The 26458-nt window shown below is 41.2% G+C and overlaps 1 protein-coding gene across 1 annotated transcript in view; it reads right to left on the reverse strand.

Annotated features, from left to right (window-relative positions):
* SLC35F1 (solute carrier family 35 member F1) overlaps positions 1-26458 on the reverse strand; it is a 412817-nt gene that overhangs the window by 48276 nt on the left and 338083 nt on the right. The window contains exon 4 of the mRNA XM_047759683.1: positions 465-624. Coding sequence (XP_047615639.1) covers positions 465-624 — 160 coding nt within the window. The remainder of the gene's footprint in view (positions 1-464; positions 625-26458) is intronic.

Consider the following 26458-nt stretch of genomic DNA (forward strand, 5'->3'; position numbering starts at 1 on the left):
AAATACCCACTCTTAGGCTAATACATCCACCTCCACCCAGTAGTCTGAGAGCTCAGTCCTGCTCTGACTTGGGAGAGGAGTTGGTGGGTGGGGGTGGGACAGGTCCCTGGGGCTCAGGAGTGGACTAACCCACCGCCACCATGTCTAACCAGCGGGTCTGCGTCAGGAAGATTCGGCCTCCAGCATATCCTCCAAGTGGGTCCTGACTCTCAGCTTTCAACACAGTCTGAATGTTTCTGAATTCCTGTAGAATGGGCATAAAATCTATAGTTTGCTTCCTTTATTCATTCAGGAATCTGGATTAAGCACCTCCTATGTGCCACTGTTCCAGCTGTGGGGGAACAAACATGAGTAAGACACAGACACTAGGAAGCCCAGGTCCCTTGTTTCCACCACGAACACAAACATCCCGTGCCCTGGTCTCACTCCCAGAGGCAAGTGACCCTGTGAACACGCACACCCACCTGCTCCCTGATGCCTTCCTACCAGCACGTCCGCGCCCGCCATGCAGCCCATTCCCAGGATGCAGACGACGATGCCTATGAAATGCACAGCCTTGTACCGGATCAGCAGGAAGAACCAGGACAGCAAAATCACCACTGGGATCACAAAACAGTCCAGGAGCTGTGGAGAGGGATGGAAATAAACAACAGGCAGTTCAGAGGGGGGCTTTCCACACAATGGAAACTGTTAGCAAAATAACTTCACTTTGTAGGAAGGACATGTTCCCCTAAATCTGATTTTTTGGGTAGACCCAGAACTGATGTGGTGAAAACACACACACACACACACACACACACACACACACACACACACAAATGAACATCAACTTTACTTAAATATCCTCAGGCCTTGAAGAAAAGGGGAGAAGCCAAATCAATAAGCCAGGCTGGCGGTGAAGATTCTCCTGCCCCTCACCTGGGCAACTCAGTCTCCATCCTCCTCAGTACCATGGCCAACTCCACAGGGACACTCAGGGGAATAAAGCCATTTTAGGTGTCCCTGCACTTCAGGAGTTGATCTGGAAATGGGAGGTGCCTGGGGAGAGGGCTTATAATATTTTATAAGTTATAAAAATTTAGATAAAAGTTGAACTTAATTTTTCCTCACTTCAGTGAAAGTCACTTAAATATGTCTTTGAAATTTCACCCATAAAAGGAAAAACTGCTCTAAATATAAATACAATTATGAGTCTCAAAAGTTCACAAATACTTTTAAAATACTGCATCAGAAAAGAGTGGGGGGAAATGGAGAGAGAAAAAGATGAAGAGAGTACTAAAAATCTTTGATTTCATTTCTTATATATTTTGCACAAATAGTGAGACTGCATCTGACTTTGAAGCCCCAAGAGATGATGGAGAGTTTGCTCCCATCATGCGCTGAGATAATGCCATGAAATGAGCAGACCCCCGTGCTAAGGGCCAGGGGACCTGGTTTTGGCTATTAGATCCTTATTTAGAGCAGTGTGACCTTGGGCAAGCTGCAAACTCAGGAACTTTCTGTTAGTATCATGAATAACTGCTACTTTCTCCAAAGAGCTCGGAGATAATACATGTAAAAGCATTTTGTCAGTTCTGAGGGCCTCAATGCCAGTCTATAACCTTGCTTCCAAACCCATGCTCTGGACTCCACAGAAATGGTTGTCTCTACCACCCCCTGGTAAGATGTAGTGATCTCTGGACACTCCATGAGAGGCAGAGTCCCTACTAGATACACAGATGGTCCCCAGGACGTCAGACTCCGTGTAGAAATGAGAAACTGGTGATCTCGTCCCATTGCCCAGTACAGCTCCTCTGCTAGAATCCCAAACAAGCGGCCCTGCCACGCAGTAACAAGATCCAGGGAGGGTCTCTAACACTCCTTCATGCTACTGTCTATATCCTACTGATCACCAACGTCTGCCAGTTCACCTTCTAAACACCTCTTTTTTAAAATTAAAAAAATTTTTTATTTTTTAATAATGATTTTTATTTTTTCCATTATAGCTGATTTACAGTGTTCTGTCAATTTTCTGCTGCACAGCAAGGTGACCCATTCACACATACATGTATACATTCTTTTTTCTCACATTATCATGCTCCACCTAAGTGACCAGACAAAGTTTCTAATGCTATACAGCAGGACTAAACACCTCTTAAATCTACTCACGCCACTTCTGCCACCTAAAGCGAACTAGCATTCTCTCCCACCTGGAACAAGCCCTTCCTTCCTGCTTCAGGGTCTCCATTCATACATCCCTCTCTTTCTGGAACGCTCCAACCATTTCTTGAAGTCCTGCCGTCTTCTTTAGGGCTGCACTTACACACTGCCTCCTGAAGAAAGCCTCTAGGGTCCCCAGGCTAGGTCAGGTCCTAGTTGACGACTTCCTTCCTCTCCTTTATAGTGTCAACTACAATACTTTAATTAATATGGAATTATTAGCATAATGTCTGGAGGTCCATGAGAGCAGGACTATATTCCAGCACCCAGAGTCCTGCTGGGCTCATGAGAAATATCCAATCAAAGTACCTGACAAATCCATATAAGGATATTTAATAACCAGTAACATCCAAACGGAGTCTCCAAGATTCACTACAGGCTGAAACACGTTCGTGTATTTTCAAAGCATCCCTGACCATCAGAACGGCTTTTTGGTATAGTCAACAAAAAGATTAGAATCCCCTCTATCCCAAAGACTTTCTGTGACCTGGACAGACCCTCATGCTTCTCTGTGCCTCGGTCTTCTCTGCAACCTGAAACAAGCTGTTCACAAGCTCAGAATATTGAGCTGTCCCCAAGTTACCAGGAAATATAATGCTGAGTAATACCCTGATGGGCTGGGGGCAGATCCCAGAGGTCACAGCACTCCTGAAGGGGCTGAGTGAAGGGGTGATGGCTGGTAGGCACTACAGCATTCGTTCACTCACTGCACAATTAATTAGCAAGCTGATGATCCCTCTTGTTGGGGTGAAATGCTCTAAGGCAGGTTTGACAACTGGCCTCAAATGCCATTAAAGTATATTAGGAAATTTGAGTTTGCCAGTGAAAACCCTTCACAGGGCATAAAACGGTTGGTGTTTTGTTTTAATGATTAGAAATGACTGAATCAACAGTTAAAATATTCAGCTACATGTTCCACAGTTAAGATGTCATTATCTGGCCGGAAGCCCTCGGTCAGTGAAGCTGAAGGCCTCCATTCCTGAATTGTTGAAGGCAAACCAGGCCATTATCCAATCTTTGAGGAGGGCTGCAGTGAGCTTTTCTGGTTCTCAGTGTCATTAGAAACCCTAAAGCACATGATGAGACCTGGGATCTGTTCCCTTAATGGGCCGAGCTGAAAAAACCCTTATTTGTGAGTGTCAGTAGGTCTATGGGTAAGGAGGACTTTTAGAAAGAAGAGAAGGGAAAGAAAGCTATTATAACACAAGCCAGGGTTTCTGGGACGTTTCAGCTGGGAAGCCTGGCACCCAGCATGCAGTAGGGAATCAATAATGGGTGACGAAATAAATCAAAGAATGGACAGGCACTTGGTGTCATTGACTGTCAGAAGGGACAATAGAGACAATCCAGGCTGCTACTAGCACTGGGGGGGGGGGGGGGGGCGGGGCGGAATTCTTCCTTTTTGCAGGACTGTCCCATGCTCTCTGCAGGGCATTTAGCATTGCTGGGCCCTGACCACCCAAAATAAATGCTCTTCTACATGTACGAGTGTCCCTCGGTGGCAGTATCTCCCAAGTTTAGAATCACGGAGCCCTTTATTTAAAAACTGAGGATTCAGAAGTTTCAAGAGGTGCAGTGATGTGCTCAAGGTCACTCAAACTGTTGGTATCAGCAGCAGTCCTGTCCTGATTTTTTTTTTTGACTCATATTTTAATGAAGGTCAATGACAGGAACTGCTGTCTGTAACCTGCAACTACAGACAAAGGAAACAATTTGGGAATTGCTATTAGTAAACAGGATATTATTTTTTAAGCAATTTTTGGCTCCAGCTTTCCTTCTGTGGTCATATAGCATAAGCCAAACTGGAAAAATAATTTTCTAATAAGTTTTCTGGTAACTTAATTCCTTAGCCGAGTGGTTGTTAGAGTAATAAAAGAGAGCGACATTGTAATAAATGCCCATGACCTGGACTGTTAAAGCAGAAAATGAACCAAAAACCTTTCTGATTCTGTCATTAACCTGTTTAACAGACTTAATTTTCTTTGCATACATTTCTATGTCCAAAAGGAAATAATAGCAATACAAAAAAATAAACAAACGAATACTATTTCATAATCATCTTATATTCTGAAAAATCTTCAAGAACATGAAGAACTTTGGAAAGAAAAATGTTCATTACCCCTTAGATTTACATAGCATCTTTTCCCTCTAAAGATTTAAGCTAGTTTACTCTTCTATGTCATTAATCCTCAGATGATACCTGCCAGCGAGGTCTCTGATCCCAAGTTGTCTGATTTTATTTATGGAGGCACCGAGGCATACCCTGCTCAATAGCTGGGGCAATTTCTCTGAAGTCATCATGAGAACACCAGGATTATTATTTGAACTTTGTAGTTTTAAATATCATTTATAGTAGATTGTGTTAAGTTTACATTTATAGCTTGCGAAATACTTATGTTATTTTTACTTACTCCTTATAATAAACCTTTAAGGGGTTACGACTGTACCGATTTTATAGACAAGGAAACTAAGGGTCCAAGAGCCAAGCAAGTTATAAATCCAGGTTAAAACAGTTCCTGGATTCCTAGATCAGAGTTCAAGTGCATCTTCCAGAATTTATTTCAATAATTTTAAAAAATATCTTTGTTGACATTGCTTTTAGAACAACAGAAGATAGTCAATACCAAATAACAATTTGTAAGTATATATAGGAGAGTTACAGTATTATTTAGTTTTTTGCTCTCTCTCCCTCTTTTCAGCTTCTGCCAATCGCTTCACTGGACCTTTCTTTGCACTCTTTAACCACACTTGGTTATGCTTTCTCTTACATACACACACACACACACACACACACACCTCCCTTCCTGCTAACATCCACTCAAACTTCTCTTTCCTTTCTATGCTGCTGCCATTTAGCAACACTCCCCAGGACACCCCAATCTGTTTTCTGAGACCCATGCTTCTGAACATGGGCTTGCTCAGAAGTCCCTCCCCTCTCCTAACTTGGTCACTACACTCTCCGGGGAGTAGACAGTCTCTTGGAGATGACACATTTTTGTGTGTCAGTGAAATCTACATTCGCAGACTGCCAAGTTTACTTATAGTTGGTGGACATCCCCAGTTGTATCCTGGTTTCACAGAGTTCTTTCTAAGCTTTTGGTCCCCCTGAGTTGACTCTAGTCTGGGATGCTCAGAAAGGCCCAGTTCAAGAGCAGCTACATGCTGAGAGTCTCCCCTTGGAAACCCCACCAGAGGCTGGGACCCCCCAAGGGGAACACCTGGCTTCATTGGGGTGAGAGCAACTGGCCAGGGCAAGCAGACAGCAGAAGCTGGCTGGCTCAGAGGTGCTCCTGCCTCACCCCTGCCCAGAGTCAGTGTGGCTTCCACCACCCCCAGGAGGCTCTAGGTGGAAATTCCTAGCCCTCTCCCCCCCAACGGAGGCCTTGCCTTCTTCTCAAGTTTCCCTGTCGAGCCCCCTCAAGCTCTGTTCAGGATCTCGCCATCATAGTGGGAAGTCCCATGCTGCAGCCCACCCAGTAACAAGTCAGCCCAGACCCGATCCCACAGCCTGAGAGCTCAATGGCCCTGAGCCCACCCACCCACAGCCGACAGCTCCAACCACCCTCTCCCCCACCCCCACCCCCAACTTCTTGTGGAGGAAGGGCTATACATATTTTGGTGCTTATTCTCAAGGAACTCTTATTATAAACAATTTCTGTGCACATTGATGTAAACAGACTGGCTCTGTGCCTCCACAGCAGCCCATGGGGCACCAGGCACACTTGGCCGTGATCAGCGATTTGTGTTTCTGTCCTGTAAGCCCTCAGGTGGGTGCAGGGGTGATTTTACCCACCTTTTCACAGAGCCTGGATGTGCCACAGAAAGAGGCCTTGCAACAGAAACTGAATAGAGAAATGAACAGAGCAATCTCTCCTTCTATTATTATGACTTTCCTGAGAAAAGCGAAGGGTCTCCATCCTTCTGTCCTGCACTGGCTGATTCAGAGCCTGGGATTTAGCACAGCCTGGTGGAATGTCCCCTTTCTCTAATTCTGCTGCTCCTATGGCTTCCTCACCTGACATTCCACTAGCTTTATTTAACTTATTTCTTGAACAAAATATGAATTTTGTCCCTTCAATTTTAGTGGATATTTACTTATGCCTTTAATCTATGAGTATATTTAGTGGGTATGTGTCTATGTCCCTGTAAAGTCTTTGTGAATATAACTTAAATGGTAGAACTCTGAAAGTCACAATATCCACTTGGCTGGTTGAAGCCAACTAGCACTTGGATGATTGTGATGATACATCACCTCTGACTTAACCTAGATTTCCCTGCACAGTCACCATCATTGCATTTATAAGGTGTTTCTAGTTAACTGCAGTTGTGCTAGGTGATCCTCAAATTTGATGCAACTTGATTAAATAAGGAAAACCATATAAATCTGGTCCCCGTGACATATTTCATAACCACCAAAGCCCAACAACTTCACCTTTGGTGTGATTCCACAGAATAACTGTCAATATCATCTTTAACACTGGATTACCACATCTCCTCTTTCTCTCTCCCAATCTCTATCTCTGTCTTGCCTTTATAGAGTTAATAACTGGCAATGAAACATCTAGACTGGAGACCTCCTCTGGTATTGGTTTTATTCTGTGTTATTAGACTTAGTTCCTAAAACTGTGCTTATTGCAAAATGATCCAACTGTCTCCTACATTTGTCCTTGGATTTGAAAATTCATCAGCATATAGAAACTCCTTTATTCGAAACAACACTCTTTAGATATATGTGCATACATCTGTATGCCCAAACACATGCTTGTTTTCAATACATTTCTTTGTATAAAATGTTAAAAGTACAGAAACATTTAATGAAGAAAATAATCATCTTTCATCACAGTAATCTTAAATAACTACTACTAAGATTTTGATATATTTCCTTCCAATTTGGGGATAAAGAAATTGAGATCACACATTAAAAATAAGCTCACACACTGGATAATTACCTCCCCTTTTTTATGTTTTAAATCCTAAACCTAGATTATAAACAATTTGTCATGCTTATTTTTAAAATACGTAATTCACGTACCATCAAATTAATCCTCTTCAAGTAGACAATTAAGAAGTGCTTAGTGTTTCTAAGAGTGGCAGGGTCATCGCCAGTATCTAATTTTAAAACATTTTGCCCACCTCAAAAGCAATCCCCCATACTCAGTAGCAGTCACTCTGCATTCCTCCCTACCCACAGCTTGTGGTAACCACTAATCTACTGGCTCTATGTATTTACCTATTGTGGATATTCCCTATAAACTGAATCATACAATATATGGTCTTTTGTGACTGGCTTCTTTCAATTTGCAGAATGTTTTCATGGTTCATCATCAACCATGATGGTTTGAGGTGCATAAATACCTCACTTCTTTTTATTACTGAATAGTATTTCACTGCGTGGATATACCACATTTTCCTTCTCCATTCCTCAGTCAATAGACCTTTCAATGGTTTCTACATTCTGGCTATTTTGAATAATACTGCAATGAACACTTACAAAGAAGCTTTTGTGGGGCATATATAGTTTCATTTTGGGAGGGAAGATACTGAGAAGTGGAATTGTTGGGTCATATAATATTGCTGGTTTATAGAATAACTCTAATATTTTGAGGAACTGCCAAAGTATTTTCTAAAGTGGCCGCATTACAAGCACACACATTACAATCCTACTGGCAAGGTACCAGTGTTATAATTTCTCCAAATCCTTGTCAATATTTGTTATTATCTGTCTTTTTGATGTAAGCCATCCTAGTAGGTGTAAGGTGGTAGTTCATTATGATTTTTGATTTGCATTTCTTTAATGACTAATGATATTAAACATCTTTTAATATACTTATTGGCCATTTTTCTATTTTCTTTGAAAAAATGTCTATTTAAGTTCTTTGCTCATTTTTAAAGTATTTGTCAACATTTTTATAAAGTATTGTTTTTAATCATTTTTGTATTTTTAAACATTTTATTTGTCCTCCGCTCTTTAGAATTATAAATGATACTTCAAAGAACATACTTGTACATAAATCTCTGCCCATCTCTCTGAATATTTCCTTAGGTTAGATTCCTGGGCTGAAGTTACAGGGTTAAGGAGCATACATTTTTAAAAAACTCTTGAAGCATACTACCAATTTTATCCCCCAGGAAGTTAGTGGATATTTGTCTTAGACCAATATGAGTGTTCCGTCCTAGTGTACTCCTACCAATTTGCACATCATCTTTTTTTAAATGTCTAACGTTTGGAGTTCCTTTGTGGTGCAGTGGGTTAAGGATCCAGCATTGTCACTGCAGTGGCTCGGGTCACTGCTGTGACTTGGGTTTGATTCCTGGCCTGGGAACTTCCACATGCCACAGGTGTGGCCAAAGAAATTGTTTTCTAATTTTTTCCCTTCTAAGGAAGTGATTTCTTCTAAAAGATCAAATCTGTCACTCAGATTTCACCCCTTTCAAAGAGTTATTTTAATTCACAAAAAAACCCAAGACAAAACAAATGAAAAGAAACATCAGAATGTCATAAAGTTAACCTATCATGGATGGTATTTTATGTTTCTGAGTTATAAGTCTACATGCTTTGTAACTTGGATGAAGATGACAGGAAATCTAGGTAACTAAGATGGGAGAACTGCTCTGCAAATTTAAAATAAGTATTTCAGGAATTCCTGTCATGGTTCAGCAGTAACAAACCCGACTAGGGTCCATGACGATTCGAGTGTGATCCCTGGTCTAGCTCACTGGGTTAAGGATCCAGTGTTGCCGTGAGCTGTGGTATAGGTTGCAGACAGGGTGACCCCTAGCCTGGAAACTTCCATATGCTGCAGGTGCACCCTAAAAATAAAAATAAAATAAAATAAAATAAAATAAAATAGGTAGTTCAGGAAATCTTCATGGTATTTCCATTTTATACATACAGACTTAAAAACTCAGCATGGCTTGTTCTTTATCTTAAAATTATAACCCTTAAAAATCCTCAGAAAGGCTGAGAATAGCGTTAAGTTTTAACTCTGATAAAAATGTTAATATTTAGAGGCTGTCTTTTGGGTCTCAATTCTCCATATACTGTTTTCTTCTTTTTTGTTGTTGTTTTTTGTTTTTATTTTTATCTTTTTGTTTTCTTCTTTAATGTTGGACGTTTGTGGTTATTTCTCCTCTCCTCTGGATTCTATCTGGCAGAAAATAATAGCTTGATCCATTTGGAGTGGCCATTTTTGTAGGTCAAACTGGCTGAATATTGACAATCTCACATGGTGAACCAAAAAGACCCAAGGAACCCAAAGAAGATGAGGATCCCCCCACCCCCCGGATTAACTTTAGGTTTGGCTCACAGAGGCAGTGTTGCCTCTTATCTCCCACATCAACTTTAACTTAGCCTAAACTTCTTTAGGCAGATATACTGAGGTAAATGTGCCTCAAGCTTTGACCCTGTTTGAGGTATCCCTCCAGCAAAGGACAGTTCTTACCAATCCATAAAGCAGGCAGAAATGAAACACTCTGAAAACAGTCTGTGGTAAAGTCCCCTCCTGGATACTGATTAACCATTTCCCCTTTGGGATAAAGGAAGAGGAAGAATTGGAAAGAGAGGAAGAGTTTTTTCCAGTCTCCCAGCCTTGGAAGGGGATTGATCCCTGGCCTGGGGGGGGGGGGTATCATGGGAGAGAACAGAAAAGTCCCTCTATGTTCTCTCTATACAACCCCACCACCCCAATTCCCTGTGGTTTCCACATCTCTTCTCTTGAGCACATACTACTTGCAAAATATATAAAACAACACCTGTTATGAGAGTGCTAAAAAAAAAAAAAAAGCTATGAGTCAGCTCAGTCTTTCTCTAGGGAAGTGGATGGTTTGTAAAAAAATTAAAACAAAACCACCCCCCAACCCCACCTCAGCTATCCAACTGCTCTCTCTCATTCCGGGAGAGCTTAATGAGGAGGTGATCACATCCCTCTTTCTAATTCTCTCTGCCCCAAAGAGACTCCTCCGCCCTGCCCTCAGCTCCTCATTAACGCTCCCCTCCGGCTGTTCACAGGGCTCCAGCTCCCCTCTCCCCACCCAGCTGTCAGAGGCTAAACCTGAGGCAACTGGTAGGTGATTCCAGGAAAGAGAATGTTTCCTTCTTTTCCTTCCTCTGGTTCTAATTGGCAATTCTCCTGTGTTTCTAAAAGTGATATATATTATAAATTCATCTCCGGTGAGTAAAACTGAATCTTTAACAGGGAAGGATCTTAAAAAAGACAAACTTCAGTAACACAGACACAACAGAAGTCCTCTTTTGGCTGACGGTCCAGCTGAAGAGGGTGGAATGTAATTTGGGAAGTGTACATTCACACACAATCAAGAACTGTTTTAATTCAGTGGCCTCAATACGCAGCCATCCCAGAGGTATTTGAAAACCTAACCAGGAGTATAATTCCAGGGGGCAGTATCTTTCATTTGGAACAGACTTTTTAGTAGACACCCAGCCCTCTCACCCTCCAGGTTTTTTTTTTTTTCCTCAGGGCTATTGTATTCATAATACCTCAACTCCTCCCCCACCACCTCCCAACCTCATACCTTAGGATTTAATGTTTAGGTTTTACTGTCTTAAAATGTTCATATTGGATTAAGCCATGTTTCCATCATGCTGCCCAAGAGATCCAAACTAATAAAATGTGTCATTATGATGACTATATGACAGCCATTTTTCCAGGAAATGACCTATTTTCAGAATTTAGAGAAAGATTTTCACCAAACTATCTTCCTTATTTCTACAGATAAAGATTTAAATGTGTGAATTTTATATGTGCCACTTCATCGGAACTTCCTAGTTGTTTAATATATTATCTTTACTTTTTGGCTTCAGCTCTTAAGGACAAAAAGAAAGACACTACCGTGGACTGAAAATCTGGGACAAGGACCTAGAAATATAGGTGACCACCAGAAGATACAGATAATTAGGAAGACACAGGCTCCCTAGTTCTGCTGCAGGGAAATCTGCCTTGGGTGAGAGCAGAGCATCCCAGAGGACAAATTCCTATTGGTTGAGCTTCACTGGAGCGTTAATCAGGTTTAAAAACAAGCTCTGATTATCAGAATACTAGATTCCAAAAGTAGGAAGCAAGGAAGTAACATTTACTGAGTGTTTACCATAGCTCAGGTGAAATGCTAGGTTCTTATTTTCCCCATTGTATAGATGAGAAAAAGGTGTGCTGAAGCTAACAGGTAACTTCCTTGAAGCCATACAGTAGAGACAGAGCCAGGTTATGATCCCAGGCCTGCCATTCTCCTTACACAAGGGCCAGGTGCAGCAGAAAGTATCTAGGATCCAGTTTTATTTTTATTTTTTAACAAAAATTTTACTATAGTTGATTTACAATGTTCTGTCAATTTCTTCTGCACAGTGACCCAGCTATACACCCATATACCTTCTTTTTTCTCACATTATCCTCCATCATGTTCCACCACAAGTGATCACATAGAGTTCCCTGTGCTAAATATCAGAATCTCATTGCTTATCCATTCCAAATGTAATAGTTTGCATCTACTAACCCAAACTCCCCATCCATCTCACTAATTCCTCCTCCCTCTAGGCAACCACAGTCTGTTCTCCACATCCATGAGTTTTTTTCTTCTCTGTAGACAGGTTCATTTGCGCCATATATTAGATTTCAGATGTAACTGATATCATATGGTATTTTTCTTTTTCCTGACTTACTTCACTTAGTAGGATCCAGCTTTAACAGCAGTGGCCTAGGCTGGATCAGCCTCAACTCAATCTAGGGGTCTTTTGCGCTCTCTCTTACACTGAGCGCACTCTTGGAGAGAGGGCAGACTCAGAGAATACTGAAAAAATCATCACTGCTTGTCTGCATTTTTTTATACTAAAGAAGGTGAAAGGTATAAGAAGACATGTATGAGAAAATCTGAATCCTTTCTTTTTAGTGATGGGTCTCTGATACTGCGTATCTTGAAAGTTTTTGGAGAAATGGTTGCCTTAAGTCATCCAAGCACTACTAACTTGTATTTCTTATTTATGGAATCCATGAACATAAGAAATTAACAATAACATCCAAGAAAGTACACGTTTCAAAACACATATTAAAGGAAATTAATGTTTTATGATAAAATATTAATTTTACATTAATTTTGCATTCTTGCGATTCCTCCCAGGATTCAAACAACAGAAACAATTTTAAAAACTAGAGGAAAACATCTTGTACCTTTTGAGGTCTATCTCTAAGTCTCAACTATTTCAGGTTTTATTAAAGGAAGGCAAAATCGGATTTTCATCATCTACTACCTGTCATTTATTTCTTCAATCAGCAAGTATTTATTGAATACCTACTGCATGCTTAGCATTGCCACAGGAGCTGAGTGTGACCAAAATGCTACGTCTAGGTTCAAGCGGACAGCTGTCAATGAATACACGTGTCTTTTCCTCCAGGTCTCAGCCAGTGTCTTTCCCTAAGGACTTGCCTGATACTGGAGGAGATGCTATCCTCTGTTATTTGGGACCCTGCCCTCCTGCCCCCCTGGGTGCCTTGCTCCAGCAGCCCCTGTACCTCCCTCTCTGCTGGCTGTTTTCCTTCACTATATAGATATGCTCCAATCTCACTTGATGCCCAATTGCTCTGTAGTAATTTATGTTTACCTAGTCACAGCTGGGCTTCCTGAAAAATTAATCTACAGTCTGCTTCTGGTATCTTGGTCCCACTGATTCCTCAAGCCGCCTCAATACAGACAACTCCCTTTGCCTTAATGACTGAAACTACATTGCACGGACACTTCTGACTAAACCTTTCCGCAGCATTTGGCATTATTAATCACTGGTCCTTGAATTCCCTTCTCTTCTTCTGTCACTCTTTGCTCTTAGCTCTCTAGCCCTTCTGTCTGTCTCTCTCTGGACTCATTTTGCTCTTTTTGTCCCTCATCGTAGGTATATTTGAGGTTCAATCCTTAGCGCTCTCATTTCCAAATTCTACACATGCCACCCTTTGGCTCTCACCTGACTCTTTACAATGTTGTACCAATTTCTGCTGCACAGCAAAGCAACCTAGTCCCACAAACATACACATTCCCCTTCTCATACTATCTCCATCATGGTCTATCCTATGAGACTGAACACAGTTCCTGGTGCTAGACCAAAGGACCTCATTGCGTATAGGCTCTAAACACAAGAGTTGGCATTCCGCAAACCCCAAACTCCCATTCCATCCCACTTCCCTCTCCCCTGGCAATCACAAGTCTGCTCTCTATGTCTGCTCACTCAAATCTTATTTCCTTTCCTGCCAAACTTCTTCTTCTTCTTCTTTTTTTTTTTTGGTCTTTTTGCCTTTTCCAGGGCCGCTCCTGTGGCATATGGAGGTTCCCAGGCTAGGGGTCCAATCAGAGCTGTAGCCACCAGCCTACGCCAGAGCCACAGCAATGCAGGATCTGAGCCACGTCTGAGACCTACACCACATCTCACGGCAGCGCCGGATCCCTAACCCACTGATCAAGGCCAGGGATCAAACCTTCAACCTCATGGTTCCTAGTCAGATTCATTAACCACTGCACCACGATGGGAACTCCCTGCCAAACTTCTTGCTAAGAGTTGCATTCAGCCACAGTCTCCATCTCTTCAATGTCTATTCAATCCCTTAACTCAGTGCAATCTGGGTTCTATTCCCCAGATACCATCAAAATCAAAGACATCTCCTGGTGCCTGATTTCCTGACCCAAGCAGAGACATTTCAGTCCTTCCTTATTCGGCAGGTGGTGGGCGCAGGGCCTGACACCCTCTCCTCCTGCTGGCACTCTTACCTGCTGGCCCGCCTCTGTCCTGCAATCCTAGGGGTTAAACCCACATTCCCTGATGTGGCTTATATATCCCTCTGTGATCTTACACCAGTGACCCTTTCATTCTTTTCTTTGACTGTGTTCTTCAAACTCCATGCTGAAGTATTTTTAGTTCTTCAATGTGCCATGGTCTTTCTTGACTCATTTCTTTGTATATGCCAACCCCCCTGCCTGAGGTTCTCATGTCCATTCTCTCTCAGGATCCCTTCCTTGGCCCACTCGGTCTTATCTTTCAGAGTTCAGTCTGAACAATTCTTCCTCCAGGAAGTCCTCTCTGACTTCCTCAGTAGGGATTAGGTGCTCCCTCAGGGTTTCCCACTGATCTTTGTACTTTTTATGCTAAAACATATCTGTTCCAGGACAAAAGGAGTTTTCCTCTCCTGCCCTCAGTGTTATCTGCTGCGGCTTAGATGGTGCTAGGTACACAGTATGGTCCCTTAAGTATTTTGTTAATTCTTTCCAAAATATTTGTGGAACATCTACCAGATGTCAGCTACTATCCTAGGAAATAAAAAATCCAGGTAATAATAAAAAAAAAAATCCCCCAACCCCCATGGGGGTTTGTAATTGTATGTAAGAAGAGACAGACAAGTAAAATATATTCCATGTCAATGATGGTAAGGACTATGGAGAAAAACAAAGCAGGGGAATTGGGAAAGTTGAATGGGGTAGGAGATTGTGGTTTTCAACTGAGTGGTCAGGGAAGACCTCACTGACATCTGAGCAAAGTCCAGAGGTGCCTATCTCATCTGATGATAGCAAATGTTGAATGAATAAATGAATTGTGAATGAATAATTTCGATTTCTCTGAGCCATCTGGGTAGACGTTGTCACTGAGGTAACTGGTACTGTCTAAAACTGTGATTTGAGACGATTTGGGGCAAGAGGAGCTCAACGGGAGTGTCCCATGCAGTCGCTAGTTCCTGTCATCATTTTCTGGCCCAGGTGGCATTACAACTCCTAAACCAATCATGGAGCTCCCTAACTTGATGGCCCCAGAAAACATGCAGGCACACTCTGTCTTCTGGTTCAGTGGCCCCCAACTTGCAAGATACAAACAAGAAGGAGGACAGGAAGAAGGGAGATAAAAATAACTCCTGCTCTTTCTCATATCCATTGACAGATGATTGGATTAGGAAGATATGGTGTATATATACACAACAGAATACTACTCAGTCATTATGTTGATGTTTTTATGAATTCTCGTTGTCTGAGTCTACCCTTCAGTCTGAAAGCAGCTCACAGGCTTTTACTGACTTATGATCCTCGAGCAAACATATCCCTTCAAATGTATTGCCAAGAGAAGCAGGCCACGCATGCTTCTTCTTTTTTTTAAGTGCAAGGACACCTCTTACTTTAACCGCTTATTACAGGTAAATTTTGTTCGGTGATTGAGTCAAAATGAGCACTTCTCTAAAAGTCATTATTCCTGGGATGAAAATGTTTTCATGTGCATCTAATCTATCCATGGCAGACGGCACCAAATTGCTCCTTTATCTACATGGCACTGGGAGCATCCTTTTCTCAAAAAATGAAAATACTGACACAGATGGGCAAGAGAAGCCTGCTCTGGCATCCATGCTGCTGGTTTTTTGCAGAAAGCCCTCCAAAGGTCAGTCCCTTCAAATCTGCCTGGGGACAGGGGGGAACTGAATATTGTCACCAACAGTATTCATTTCCTATTGCCGCTGTAACGAATGACCATTAATTTAGTCACTTCGATCAACACAAATTAATTATCCTATAGTTCTGTAGATCAGAAATCCTAAAATGAAGGTGATGTGTGGCCTGTGTTCCCTCTGGAGACTCTAGGGAAGAAATCCTTTCCTTGTCTTTTTTCTATTTCTAGGAGCTGTTTTTGGCGTTTCTTGGTTTGTGGCTCCTTCCTTCATCTTCAAAGCTAGGAGTGTAGCATCTCCAAATATCTCTTTGACTCTCTGAACTTCACTTCTATTGCCTTATCTCTCCCCCCTCTGACCCTGTTCCCCCCTCTTCAAAGGACTTTCATGATTACATTGTGACCACTCAGATAATCTGTAATCTTGTCGATGTCGCTAATTTAATCACATCTGCAGAGTCCTTTTTGCCTTAAAATAATATAACATATTGTAAAGTAACATTTATGTATTACAGGGATTAGAATGTTGACATCTTTGGCGGGGGCATTATTCTGCCAGTATACAAGCTATGTTCATGCATAATGAAAGATGTGCCTTGAAAATAATGAGGATTTTTTTTTTTAAGGGAAAGAAAATTGCTGCTTATTGAACAGGATGTGCAAGTGTTTACATACTTAATCTTCTTTAACACACTGGAATTCATTCATCTGAACATGGTTGTCATTCAAGGTAGTCATTCTGAAGGTCATTTTAATGAAGCTCTCATTGCTCAAAACAGTTTGAAATTTTTGAAATTGCCTTTGGAGCACACACTGGAATATCTTTAACAGAAGCAACTGCTCCTTCTTTGAGAGTAAGATTTATTTTTTGGAAAGAACCAAAATGCTGGATTAAGCTAGATAATACTTTCTGGATCCAAAGGAAGGATAAATTAAAAAGAAACTTGCATGACTTAAAGTTGGCTCTGAAGATTTCAAAAGAGAAATTCTAAAGTATTTTGAACAATGATAGCTACATCAGTATAACAAAAAAGATAAGTACTTTGAACATTGATTTGAATGTATAAATTTTGCTATTTACTAATCTACTTTGTTTACATCTTAATGTAGTAAAATATTATTACTCTAAGGGCATTTTTCTTTGAAAAGTAAAGAGAATTCTTATACAGAAAGCTGTTTCTAATGAAACTATTTGGGGTTTGCTTACTCTTAATTCTCATGTTATGTTGCCTAATTATGGAAGCTATTTGTTACAAACTAGCTCTTTTCAGGCCCATTGTCTTTCATATTGTGGCTCCTAAATCTTTTATAGGATACAGCATTTTTTTTTTGTCTTTTGTCTTTTGACCTTTTAGGGCTGCATGCGTGGCATAAGGAGGTTCCCAGGCTAGGGGTCTAATCAGATCTGTTGCTGCAGGGCCTACGCCAGAGCCACAGCAACGCCAGATCCGAGGCACGTCTGCAACCTACACTACTAATCACGGCAACGCCAGATCCTTAACCTACTGAGAGAGGCCAGGGATCAAACCCAAAACCTCACAGTTCCTAGTCGGATTCGTTTCTGCTGTGCCATGTCGGGAACTCCAGGATATAGCATTGTTTTTTAAAATGAGACAAAACTAGATCATCGGTTTAAAAAAATCCTCATGTCCTGTATCCAACCCAGAAAAATCTTTGACTTTCTCTTTCATCTTATTAATGATCTTTAAAATTTCAGGAACCAAGGAGTAATTATCTGGAGAAAACTACAAGAAATTATCAGTGATGTTATTTATAGAATGTTGCTTTCAGGAAGGATGACCTGAAATAAAAATATAATTCTAAATTTCTATGAAAATTTTCATATCTATAAAAATCACTTAAGAGGCCAAATGAACAAGTCCAAACAGTGAACATACCCTAATTGGCAGGATCTGAAAGCATGGTTAATTGGAACATTCTGACTTTAAAAAATGTATTTAAAAGTAGTTTGTATCAAGGCTATGTCATAAGTTTCCAAAGTAAAGAAAATTTGAGATTTAAAATTGTATTTACTTTGCCATTAGAAAACTTTTGTTTTCAATGCTGTGCTTTCTTTCTTTTGGTCTCTGTCTTGGTTTCTCTCTGTCTCTCTGTGGCTGTCTCTTTCTTACACACTCACACACACGTGTGCGCACTAGAGGTGCTCACTAAATCTACTCACAATTCCTTACTTAAATGCATGAAAATACTGATGAAAACTGTCCATTTGTACAATTATCTGTCACATTTCTACCAAATGTATTATGTAAAGACCATTCATGTTCAGAAGGTCTAGTGCAGTCATTGGGTAACAGATTAATTCATGTGAGCATAAAACAGCCTTGGGGATAGTCAAGGCTGGGCCTCCTGTGTCTTCCCATCTGACCTATTTATGCTTATCTACCAAATATGCCAGGCTGGCCACTAACTCTGAAAAATAGGAATCACTGTGTGTGTTGCAATACTGGACTACAAGGAGTGTTTTACTTTTCACCAACTCAGTATACAGAAAGAATACCTAAGGAAACACAAATATGACTGATTTTTCATAGTACAAAATCATTGTTCAATTTACAAGAAATACTCTGTGTATTTCCCAGTGTGTTAAAAATACGATTTTTTTATAAAAATTTATTTGGAAGTATTATTTCAGGAACATGGTCACTGCAGCAAAGGTGGTACTGCTGTACCATAGGAGAAAGGTTTTTTGATTTTATATGTTAAGCAATAGCATTCTAGGGCTTTAAGGTTTGTTTAACCCCTGGTCCCATGAAAACATGATTCCAAATAGGATACTATAATATTTGCTTGTACAGTTTCCCCTGGATATGTCTACTCTCAAAAAGAGTGGGTTGGGAGAATTTTGTTCATACCTAGCAGCAATCGCATTAATCTTTATGAGATTTCATCCCTATTGACTGGCAAATGGTCCTATACCTGAGATAACACAGTAATCAATCAGTGGCAAAGCTAACTGGAATGTGGGCTTCTATAACCTTCTGTGTTTCAAGCAACTTCTTTCACCTAGATCACTTTGCATGCAACAGTGAACTTTTTCATCACTCTTCTTAAGTTTGCTGTCTGAGAGTGAGAGAGTGTATGAGAGGATGGAGTGGTTTAGGCAATACATCTCTTTATTTCTTTCGTTAAATAGAATCCATGTGAAGAATAGGAGAAGTGGAAAATAAGTGAGTAAAAGGTGCTGGCATTTATTAATTAATTTCTATTTTTGGAGACATTGCTAAGGCAGTGGGTATCCCAGGTTGGTCAACTGATTGTCACATGGATCTCAGACAAGTCTGAGAATGTCGAAAGACCAGCAAAAGGTCTATCAGTAGGAAGGACAGAGGAACTTCACTGAGAAAGGTGCTAGAGTCTGCAGTAGGAGGGGGTGGCAGGATCAGAAGGTTATAATGTGTGATTGTTTGTTGCATTATTTTTGCCTTAAAGCTGGTGGAGAAGCATGGACCACTGGATGCAATGTTGCATTTGCATACCCACAACCACACCAGGAGGCAGGTTTTAAAATTCTTATTTATAAACTGATGCTCAGAGAGAGAGAGAGAAAAAAAACAAACATACAAGGGCATCTCATTTATTTACAATCTGTCAACATGAGCCAATGGAGATGACAGTCACTGGGGAACCAGGCTGTCCTGTTTCACTGTCGATTCATGTTGTCAGTAAAACTTAGGTTTGTGGACCCCACTGAGTCCCCCCTGTCACAGGCGGATCCAGTCACTCTACCTCTGTAGTATTTTGTGTATAGGTCCATTTTGCTGCCGTTCATGCTGCACTGTAATTTCTCTACAGATCTTTCTTCTAGCAACATGGGATAAAATTCTTTGGAAATTTAATTTTCCTCCATAAACCATGCCCCATCCACCCTTCTGCCCATAAAACTGAGCCATGGGAAAAATTAGAGCATCCTTTATAAAACAGGTTATCAGCTTTCAAACACAAAGCTGATTTCTCTGAATTCTTTAGCAAGGAAGGATCTAGAGAGTCAGGTTCATGGAAGGAGAAGGAATTTAAACTTCTGTGATTCTCTCTCCAACATATCAAGAATTGATATTGGGAGCTCCTGCTGTGGCACAGTGGGTTAGGAATCTGACTGCAGCAGTTCAGGTCACTGCGGAGGTATGGGTTTGATCCCTGGCCTGGTGCTGTGGGTTAAAGGATCCAGTGTTGTTGCAGCTGGGGTGTAGGTTGCAGCTGAGGCTCAGATTCAATCCCTGGCCTGGGAACTTCTGTATGCTACAAGTGCGGCAGGAGAAGAAGAAGGAGGAGGAGGAGGAGAGGGTAAAGGGGAGGGGAAGGAGAGGGGAGGGTAGGAGAAGGAGAGTCATCATCGATATTGCAAACTCCATCAGCGTTTCCCCCACAATGTGGAAGATTGCCCTTAGGGCTGAGTCAAGAGGGCTAGTGTCCCCAAAGGAGGATGTGAGACGAGGAAGTCCATGCCAGAGAGGACGAGGGAGGGAGTGCTTGTCCCTTCCACCCATGGACAAGGCACGAGGAAAGGAAATTGATGAAGAAGAGATGAGTGCTGAATCATGTGTGCCCAGAGGGGCCCTCTCTGAACTGATGTCCCAGAGGGAGAAAGAATGCTGTATAGTTTGGGAGGAAACTGGAAACAAAGTGACGGTTTCTTTTGGGACAGCACCACACCAACCCAAAGAGGCCACATCGGAGAACAAGCAGAAGTGAAGTGTTAGCAGAGCACTCTTTCTCCCCAGGATTCTTCTAAGCTCCTGTTTTGCCAGAATTATGAATGCTCTGCAAAGGGGTGCAGGCTGGCTGACCTAGGGAGGGATAGGGGGTTCTATGTGGCAGGAACCACCACAGCTGGTGACCAGATACCTTCACAGCCACATACCTGGAAGTTCACAGCATCAACAAGAATAAGGGGGGCAGTCAGCAAGGGCAGAGAGTGCAGAAGTGGCCCACAGATTGCCAGGCACAGAACCCAAGCTGCAGATCCACATGCAATCCAGCAAGAGCACATTCAACCACCGGCTGGCTGTTCGATGGTGGACAGCAGCCAAAGGCCTTGCCAGAGACCCACAAGACTTCCCAGAAATGTGCATGGGGGAGAGGAATTCTGAGAGGCTGAGCCTTTGTCCAAAAGCAACGGAACTATCCAAAGAAAGTTTTAAAACAAGAAGTTGCTGGCAAATTTTATATCTACCCAGAATTTCCCCTCCACCCACTTCTATTTAGCTAAATGAGGATGTTTGGAGAAGGTTCATTATGTAAATTAGATCAATTATAGCATACAAAGAAGGTACAGTTGCTTTGGACATCTAAATATAGTATGAATGAATCTGCATCCAGGCTTTGCCTACAACACTTGAACTTGAGAGTAGGACAGTTTGTCCATCTTTACATCCCCAGGACATAGTAGAATACTTACAAGATATTTAGAGTTTGATACTTGGATCCCATATGAATAAATGCACTTACTGAAAGTCACTTGGGTTGCCTTGCCTAATAACTGATCCTTAGAAATTCATCCTCTCATTCATTAACTTTTTTTTTTTTCTTTTTAGGGCCACACCTGCAGCACTTGGAAGTTGCTAGGCTAGGGGTCAAATTGGAACTGCATTTGCCGCCCTACACTACAGCTACAGCAACACCAGATTCGAGCTGCATCTTCAACCTATACCACAGCTCATGGCAACACCAGATCCCTAACCCACTGAGCAAGGCCAGGGATCAAACCTGCATCCTCATGAATACTAGTCTGATTCTTAACCCGCTGAGCCACAACGGGAGCTTCTCATTAACTTCCTAACTCAAAATCTCAGGTATTTTTGACATCTATATGTTCTTGATCTTGTGAATGAGACATAGATGAATTGTTTCCACATTTATCCAAACAGCAGACATTTTTTCAGTGCTTACTGTATATCAGGTACACAGATCTCCCTCAAGGACCTCACAGACTTGAAGGAGACAGGAAACATGTAAACAACTATCAGATCAAGTAGAATGTGACCGTTACAGTAAGGAAGGCAAAGATGAAAAAACAGAGTCAAGAGAGGATCGAGTGCATGTCTTCCTGTGAGCCTGGCTGTCACAGGGTGTAGAGGGAGGAAGGGAGAAAGACTCTCCCCTTACTTTACCTGATGGCATCTAGGGGACCAGCCCACAGGACCAGAGTCAATGGAGGTAAATTGGGAAAGGTCCCTTCTGTAGAAGGCAGTGTGATAGAACACATTTAAAGGCAGGTTCACGGATGGGCATCGTATGAACTAAAGAAAGACTGAAGATCGTTTCAGTGTGTCCTTTGATGATGCACAAGGGCTATTCCCTACCTCAGGACAAAAGGCTGACAAAAAACTGTCACATCCAATCAAATATTTAGATTTTAGACTATTACATGCTTAAGTTGTCTTCACAGTCATGAGACGAGGAAGTGCAGATCTAAGAAATCTGAGAATCAGAATATCATGTTCCCTTTAGGGGTAAGAACATTGATTTTGAATGCTTTGCATTAAGTACACTTTAAAAGGGCTCTTGAATAGTCATTAAATTGCCACAGCCCCACATCAGGGACAGGTAAAAACAGCAAGGATAAAGAAGAAAATACAGTCTTAAAAGCTGAGCTCATAATCGTAAACTCGAGCCCATGGGACACGTTTCTAATGTGCACAAGTGTGCTGTCTGCTCATCCACGGAGGTAGACATTCAGGTTGGCTACAGATAAAAAGTCTGCTGAGTGACTTTCTCTCATGTGCCACAACTTCTTGACCATGGGACCACTGTTGTGTAAATCTTGAGGGGGAGAGATTCCTCACTGCTGTGTCTCCACTGAGCTGAATGTACACTCTTCCCATCACAGCGCCACATGGTATTCCAATGGTGAACTCAGCTGTCATCTCACAGTAGGGCTCAGGTCTAATGTGTCCCCCACATCTAGTTGTATCATTGGCATTTTTAATCAATAAAGGAATCTCTATGTCAGGTCTATTCATATGGCTTAAACTTCAGACTCCAGAGACACCTAAGGTACAAATTACCCAGGTTTTCCCTGTATCTTACACAACTTAATTCCTAGCCTCCTGAAAATTCAGAAAGCATGGATCCAGAAAGACCCGAGAGTCACAAAAAACATCACTTGAGTTAAAAAAACAGAAAACAAAAAAAAGCTGTTGCATGTGTATGTTGTACTAAGCTGTGTGTGTTACACATGTATGTTGCATGTGTATGCCTCGTAGAGTGAGTCCCTGGGTTAGCTGTCACATGGCACACTGGAGAGGCTTAGCCTTCATTCTGTATTAACCAGTGCTAACACACTCAGTGAGAGGAGTGGGGCATAAGGAAAATAATCAGGACTGGAGGGATTTCTTTCTTGTTCCCTGCTAGAAAACTGCTTAGAGAATGAGGGGGAGCTCAGACATTCGTACTGTGTGAAAGAGGGCATGTGTCAGAGGATGTATGTGGCTCCCCAGCATGATTAGCAAGAGAACTGGAAATTGTTTCTAATGTGAGCTAATTTTAATGACCACACTCTCATGTTTAAAGAGGACCTGCTTTTTCCTTATTTCACAAATGCACTAGTTTCATCTGTTTGCATTTTAGTACTACATGGCTGAAGAAAGATGAATAATCTTTGGGTGAGAAGTTGTAAAGCTGGTATTTCTACTGAAATGGTTCATATAGCACAGTTATAAAAATAGCAGAGCTTTTAGAATTTATCCAAATGTCATTGCTAATCTGTCTCAAAGTCACAGGCACAATCTTTCTCTACAAGTCCAGAGATACAAACCCACAAATGTGCCTTTAGCATAAAATCCTTAAAAATCCAACACGATCGTGTTACCATCTCTCCTTTGACTTTCTAATAAAGGAAACAGCTGGGTTTCTTCATCTCAATGCCTGTCTTTCATCATCTTTTTCCTGAATAAATGTTATCTTTTTTTGCCATTGTTAACTTTCTTTAGCTTACTACTCTAAAAGGCAAAGTTAAATTATTTTTTTTCCAAGAGAAGTTTGGCTTATTAGCTATTAGAGAATTGCAAATTAAAACCACAGTGAAATATCAATGCACACCTTTTAGAATGGCTAAAATAAAAAAGAATGATACCACCAAATGCTGGTGAGGGTAGGGAGCACTGGACTGCTCCTACATTGCTGGTGGGAACGTAAAGTGGTACAACCACTCTGGAAAGTTATTTGACTGTTTCTAAAACCAAATAGTCATTTTCCACATGATTCAGAAATTGCACTTTTGAGCATTTATCCCAGAGAAATGAACTCTTAACATTAATATAAAAACCTGCCCAAGAATGTCACAGCAGCTTTATTTGTAAAGGCCCAAAGCTGGAAACAACCCCAATGTTCTTCAACAGGTGATGGTTAAACAAACTCTGATATATTTATACCATGGACTACTACTCAGCAATGAAAAGGAACAAACTATCAAAAGTGCAATAATTTGAATGGATCAAAGGGCATTATGCCTAATGAAAAAATCTAATCTCAAAAGGTTAAATACTATATGACTCCATTTTATGTAACATTTTCGAGCTGACAAAACCACAGAGACATAGAATGTGGCTGCTAGATGACAAGGAGGAGGGTGGTGGAAGGGGTATGACTTCATAGGGGTTGCATGAAGCAGTTTCTTTGTGGATGGGACAGTTCTGTATCGTGATTGTGGCAGTGGTTACATAAAGCTACCCACGGAATAAACCGTGTAGAGCTGACCCATACAAAGGAATGAAGGAAAAGGGAAGAAAACTGAGCCAGGTCTATAGTCTAGTTAACAGTATTGTACCAACATCAATATTCTTGTTCTGACATTATACTCAAGTCATATAAAATGACACCATTGGGGAAAGCCATGTGAACAGTTCAAAGAATGCTATACAGTTTTGCAATTCCCTCAGAGTCTATGATCATTGCAAAAACATATATTTTCTTCTCATGCTTCATGTATCAATTGTTTGTGACAGTCAACCCTAAGTTTGGTGAGTGAATTAAAAGGGCAAGAGGATAACGCCAAGGAGGGGTACTTAAGTCTTTCTGCCCTAAAGAAAGACTGTTTTTAAGAAAATCAGAAAACAAAAGTGTTGGGTGCTCTGCCCATTATTAATGAAGACTGTCTTATCAAAACAAGTGCTTTGAGAAAGGGCTCTTGGGTCATCCTATCATTTCTTTCCTCAGAAATCTTCATGGCTTTCTTTTACTTATCAAATTAAGTCACACTCTTCATCCATACATATTGAAGACCTTCTACAATATGACCCCAACTTAACTTTTGGGCCCTATCTTCCTTTATTCCTTCGTGAGCATCCATCACTTCAACCTTTCTCTGCACCTCGGCCTGATTGCCTTTAAAACTCAAATTAGGCTTCCCATAGCACTCAGCCTAAAGACTCAAACCCTTGACCTGGCTGTCAAGACTTGTGGAATCTGGCCCCTGCCTCCTTCCCCAGCTCATCTTGTACCACTCTTTCCTTCACTCTTCTCATCCAGACACAAGCCCTTACGCAAACATCATCCTTGCCATGTCCTTCCCATCAAAGATCCTTGAGCACATTGCCTTTTTTGCTTGGACCTCTTTCCCTCCCAATAATGCTCCACTCCTCTCATAGACTTCACCTCCACCATCAGTCCTTTAGGAAAATCTTCCTCAACCTTCCAGTTTAGGTCCCGTCACTTTTTTTTTTAGGGCCACATCCATGGCATATGGAGGTTCCCAAGCTAGGGGTTGAATTGGAGCTATAGCTGCCAGCCTATGCCACAGCCACAGCAATGAGGAATCCAAGCTCCATTTTCAAACTACACCATAGCTCATGGCTATTCTGGATCCTTAATTAACTGAGTGAGGCCAGAGATCGAACCCACATCTTCATGGATACCAGTCAGGTTCATTTCCACTGAGCCTCAATGGGAACTCCTAGGTCAGGTCATTTTGACAAATGTTCTTATAGAACTGTTCTTTTAGAATACTTATCCCTGACCATAATGACACACCCATTCATTTGGTTATTTGACCGAAGGCTGCCTTTCCTATTTGCCTGGAAGCTCCACGAGTATAGAGAAAGTATCTATTTTTGCTCACAACTGTTCACTTACTAATACACTGTCTTGAACACAGATGTAGTCAGTACATATTTTTTAAGTGACTGAAATCAAAGGAACCAAACTGGAAGAATTGTTCTCCAACCATTTTTTTCTCAAGTTTCCCCTGCCTAGGTGCAAAGCTCTACCTGTATTTTACCCTCTCCATATTTTATACAATCTTATGAACTCATCTGAATGGGTACTTTCTTGCCTTTGCAAATAAGCATCATTTCTGTCTCCTTTGAAAACTGTAGCACTTATCAGGTCTCTTGACATAAGCGATGTTGCTATCAATAGACTGTGCCTCTTGTCCCCTTTACAAGTTCATAAGCTCCTGGAGGGCAAGGTTGATTCATTTCTACTTGCATCACCTGCAATAACTAGCGCATCTCTTGGATGCTTAATTAATGTACTTTCTTTATTGATTAATATGAATAAAAGCACACATATTATGTGCTTAATTAATATTTATAGAAATAAGAGAAAATCATTAAAAGTCCTTGTAAGTTCCACTGATTTGCAATGAGTAAACAGAACTAAATTACAAAAATAGCAGTACAGAGATTGTTTCCAGAGCAAATGCCTTCACCACCAACCATTAATTATTATTTAATAGGTTTATTTCTTGTAAATAGCAAAATTGTTCTAGAACTCTTAGATTCAACTTGCTTTTTTATATCCCCTTATCCCTTGCTCAGTAAATTACAATGAAGACTAACTGATATTTCAGTAGAATTATTATTTTTTCTGTTTTTCTGCAGAATTAAA

The sequence above is a fragment of the Phacochoerus africanus genome, chromosome 2, assembly GCF_016906955.1.
Source record: "Phacochoerus africanus isolate WHEZ1 chromosome 2, ROS_Pafr_v1, whole genome shotgun sequence".
NCBI classification, from domain to species: domain Eukaryota; kingdom Metazoa; phylum Chordata; class Mammalia; order Artiodactyla; family Suidae; genus Phacochoerus; species Phacochoerus africanus.